The sequence below is a fragment of the Triticum urartu genome, chromosome 3 (genome assembly GCF_003073215.2).
Source record: "Triticum urartu cultivar G1812 chromosome 3, Tu2.1, whole genome shotgun sequence".
Classification (NCBI taxonomy): Eukaryota; Viridiplantae; Streptophyta; class Magnoliopsida; order Poales; family Poaceae; genus Triticum; species Triticum urartu.
In genome coordinates, this window is record NC_053024.1 from 512,967,869 (window position 1) to 512,972,215 (window position 4,347).

Here is a 4,347-nt window from a genome sequence, read left to right on the forward strand (position 1 = left end):
TCTGTAGTATTTGCAAATGTGTATCGGACCAAGAGAGAATTGGTGAAGCAATTTAATTGATAGAGTATTTTTACTTGACGAAGTAGATTTAGTTGTTGCGGTGGCACAAGTTCGACCTCCGCTATGACCCCTATCTCTGGATTACAATAATAAGCAGAGGCTGGTCGTGCAAGAGGTCAAGGTGATAGTGCACAAGGGCCGAACGTGACGCCCTCAACAGCACAACCCAGGAGCTTGTGCTTCGGATTACAGTCATGCCACAAATAAAAGAACCTTGTTGAATGTGTATGAACTTGCAAAAAAAGAGAGTTTATTTTAGCCATACTGATTTTTTGTTGGTCTATCGGCAGTAGTTTTTATGAAAGCCGCTCTTTCGGTATATTGGCAGTAGTTTTTATGATATATATCAACGTGCGTGTGATTTCTCGCATATTGTTTGCATATTATTGTTGAGCATGCTCCTAGAGAGACAAATTTATGCTGTCCATGATTTATAGATAAGCTAGTTAGAAGTAAGGTGTGTGCAGGGTGAATGAAAGATCCATCGTAAAATATACTTTTTTTAGCAGTTGTAAAAGATACTTTGGTGCTCACTTTGCAATAAAGAGTGTAAAATAATAATATTCTGAATGTCTCGAGGAAGGGCTAGGCCTATTTTTCTGGTTGAAATTCAGTATGGTGTGGCATCAATGCATGACCGCACAGTTCTGCATCACACAACAGCGCGGCGTAAATGCACAAGTACTGACGTGTCGATTCCCCCTCCAACAGCAGCTGCACTTGATTTAGCTCTGCATTGGTGCTGGAAGTCTGGAACTACTAAAACACAGTTGCAGCTAGCAGAACGCTACGTACGTACGCAGACCAAATTCACAGGCCACATAAACACTTGTAGACACACTCTCTCTCTCTCTCTCACACACACACAACACAGAGATCACGTGCACGCAGCACACCTAATACAAGCACGACATGACATCTAACCCAGGATCAAACGAGTCAAACACGTACTTTAATTAACTGCTAGAGATCCAAGCTGGCGCGTTGTCGCCTGCCGCTGCATGCCAGTGCAGCTGGGCATCAGTCACGAACCCACGCCTAGTGCTTGGCAAGCCCCTCGTTTGCCATCTTGAAGAGCTGCGCCTGCGCGGCGGCGGCGCGATCGTCGCCGGAGCTGAGCGCGGCGCCGAACGCGTCCTTCACCTGCGCCGTGGTGAAGGGGAACCCGCTGCTGACCATGGAGTTGAGCAGCGACGCCGTGCCCTCGCGGTAGAGCGCGCCCACGCCGTCGGCGCGCGTGTTGGCCAGCGCCTCCGGCACGGTCAGGTCGTGCCCGAACGGCACCGCGGCGCTCGGGCCGAACAGCCGCACCAGCGGGCACCAGTACCCGAACAGGCCCCATATCACGCCCGGGTGCGACATCCAGTAACTGCAATGCACATGTACGTTAGGTTAGTAGTGCGTGGTGAACTAGCTAGTCATACGCATGATGCGAGGGTTTTCGGAGGTTTAACGAGCTACGTACCCGTAAGGGCCAGTGGAGAACGGTGGGGTGTTCGGGTCAAATGGCGTGGGGGTGTTCGTCGGCGGCGTCGGTACCAGCGGGGAGTAGGGTGGGCTGTTTGGGTCGAACGGCGTGGGAGTGCTTGGAGGCAACGTGCTCGAGGGAGGAGTTGTGCCAATGCAAGGCGTCGGCGAGGTGCCGGTGGACGGGCAGCGGCCACCAGGCGTGTTTGGGTCAGTGCCAGTGGATGGCGAGGGTGGGTAGTAGCCACCACCACCAGGGGTGCTCGGCGAGGTGCCGGTGGACGGGGCTGGCGGACAGTCGGCGACACCAGGAGTGGTCGGGGATGGCGGGTTGCCGCCGCCACCAGGAGTGTTCGGGTCAGTGCCGGTTGACGGTGAAGGCGGGTAGTAGCTGCCACCAGGTGTGGTCGGAGAGGTGCCGGCAGACGGCGAGGGTGGGCAGTCCCCACCACCAGGCGTGGTAGGCGCAGTGCCGCTGGCTGGCGAGGGCGGGTAGTAGCCACCGCCAGGGGTGGTAGGAGAGGTGCTGGCGGACGGCGAGGGAGGGCAGTTCCCGCCACCAGGCGCAGCGCCGCTGGCTGGCGAGGGCGGGTAGTCACCACCGCCAGGGGTGCTAGGAGAGGTGCCGGCGGACGGTGAGGGCAGGCAGTCTCCAGTCCCAGGCGTGGTTGGGGCGGTACCGGTGGACGGAGTAGGCGGGTAGTAGCCTCCACCAGGGGTAGTCGGAGAGGTGTCACTGGACGGCGCTGGCGGGGAGTCTCCAGTCCCAGGCGTGGTTGGTGCAGTGCCGCTTGACGGAGTTGGCGGGTAGTAGCCTCCACCAGGGGTGGTCGGGGAGGTGTCACTAGACGGCGCGGGCGGGGCGTCCTCGCCACCAGGCGTAGTAGGGGCGGCGCCTGTCGACGGCGAGGGCGGGCAGTCTCCAGTCCCAGGCGTGGTTGGGGCAGTTCCGCTGGACGGAGTGGGCGGGTAGTAGCCGCCACCAGGGGTGGTCGGAGAGGTGTCACTGGACGGCGCGGGCGGGGCGTCCTCGCCACCAGGCGTAGTAGGGGCGGCCCCTGTCGACGGCGAAGGCGGGTTGTAGTCTCCACCAGGTGTGGTCGGGGAGGTACCGACGGATGGTGCGGGTGGGTAGTACCCTCCTCCACCTCCTTGCGGTGGCGCCGGCGAGCAGGGCGGCGTCCCGTGGGAATCATCTGCGGGAAAAAACACGTCAAATCCCAAAAGTTCAGTACAAATATACTCCTTGTAACGGACTGGACGTGGTAAACGGTAGGTGTTATGTACGCACGATTGCAGGGCGTGGGGCTTGGTGAGTGGTTTGGGTCGGTGTTGCCTGGAGGGTAGTAGTCCTTGCGGCCACCGAAGTTCCCGCCGTCGGCGACGAGACTACGCGCCGAAGCGGCGCCGGCGGACGCCATGAGAAGACAGCAAGCCACGAACGCGGTAGCCATCGCCATCTTTCGCAAAGAGCTTCTAAGCTGAGGCTTGGGGCCTTGAAGCTCACACTCGCGGCGTGGCCCTCTTTTTATAAGCAAACCTCGCGTGCGTTTACCTCTGCACGTATACCTTACCTTGCATGCACGGTGTGCACTTGTGGCGCGCTCTGCAGCAACGCACGAGCAAATGCGTAAATGCACTATGCGTAGAGGGAACGGGGTTAGTTGGACACAGTCACGCGATGCCTGAAGAGCTAGGGTTGTGCTGTGGGTAGGCTAGCCGGCTCCATTTCTGGGATCGGTAGCAAGCTCCCGCGCAGACCGGCCGCTCCCACAAGCAAAATATGGCGTAGCCCCATTGCCTTCCAGGTGTATGGCGCATTGATGTGCACCGAGCTGAGAGTTACTGTGCTCTCTTGAGGCGTGTCAGCTTCTCGCGGTCGATGGCAACGTCGTGTCGTCGGCTCGCCGTGCTCGCGCGACGCGACGGTGCATGCATGCAGCATGGCGATGCATGGGCTTGATTTTGGGCTGCAATGCGCGCAGGCGGTGTTAATGGTGGCCCTCCTTGAATGAATGAGGGCACCACTCCAGTTCTGGCGATGCTGCGAAGCTCATCTCTGATGGACAGTCCTGAACACTACCCCCGCCTCCTTAAATTGACGGTATGCATGACTGCTGTAGGTAGCAGTAGCTCAGGAATTTAGTTCCACCTACCAACGTTGTGCATGCATAGGAGTCGCATGCAGTTCGGCGAGGCGTCGTCGAGGAGGCACGGCCATGTGTTAGTTTTGTCTTGCACACATGTGCGCACGTTCGCCTGCACACTGATATGGCACGTTCTAGTTATGTTATCCTGCATTTCTGGCTCGCTTGACGCAGCAGAAATGTGAGAAGACATCGACGAACAAAAGGTAGTACTGAAGACTAGAATTTCTCAAAACACGAGAACATTGGCGCCTTAAGAGCATCTCCAACAGACGCGTGGCGCATTAAAATAACATTTAGAACGCCGAAATAGCAATTTTTTGTGCACAGTAGAGCGCTGATTTCAGCAACCGTCGTAAAATATTATACGCGTGAGCCGCTCTAGCAGGGGCTGCAAAAAATGGCGCGCGCACCCAGCACAAACAACACTTGACACTCAAACAAAATCAAGAAGATCATACACATAAAATATAAATCAACAAAAAAAATCAATTTTATTACAACTCAAACAAATAGTTTATCTTCCAATACAACATCAAACATACAAATCATTAGTTTTGTCGGTCATTTCATGCCCACCACTCCTCGATTAGATCATGCGTTTCGACACGTCGAATGGCATGATAGGAGGCAACAAATCGGGCCACCCTCTCAGCCCTCCGTCGCACTCGCA

General features: G+C 56.2%; 1 protein-coding gene across 1 annotated transcript; it reads right to left on the reverse strand.

The window, feature by feature from the left end:
* Window positions 1-856: 856 nt before the first annotated feature.
* On the reverse strand, window positions 857-3,465 carry LOC125546913 (nascent polypeptide-associated complex subunit alpha, muscle-specific form-like). The gene is made up of 4 exons (XM_048711006.1): window positions 3,374-3,465; window positions 2,819-3,231; window positions 1,526-2,723; window positions 857-1,429 (listed from the first exon to the last, which is right to left on the reverse strand). The coding sequence occupies exons 1-4, from the start codon at window positions 3,463-3,465 to the stop codon at window positions 1,099-1,101; spliced, it is 2,034 nt and encodes a 677-aa protein (XP_048566963.1). The 3' UTR covers window positions 857-1,098.
* Between the last annotated feature and the right edge of the window lie 882 nt (window positions 3,466-4,347).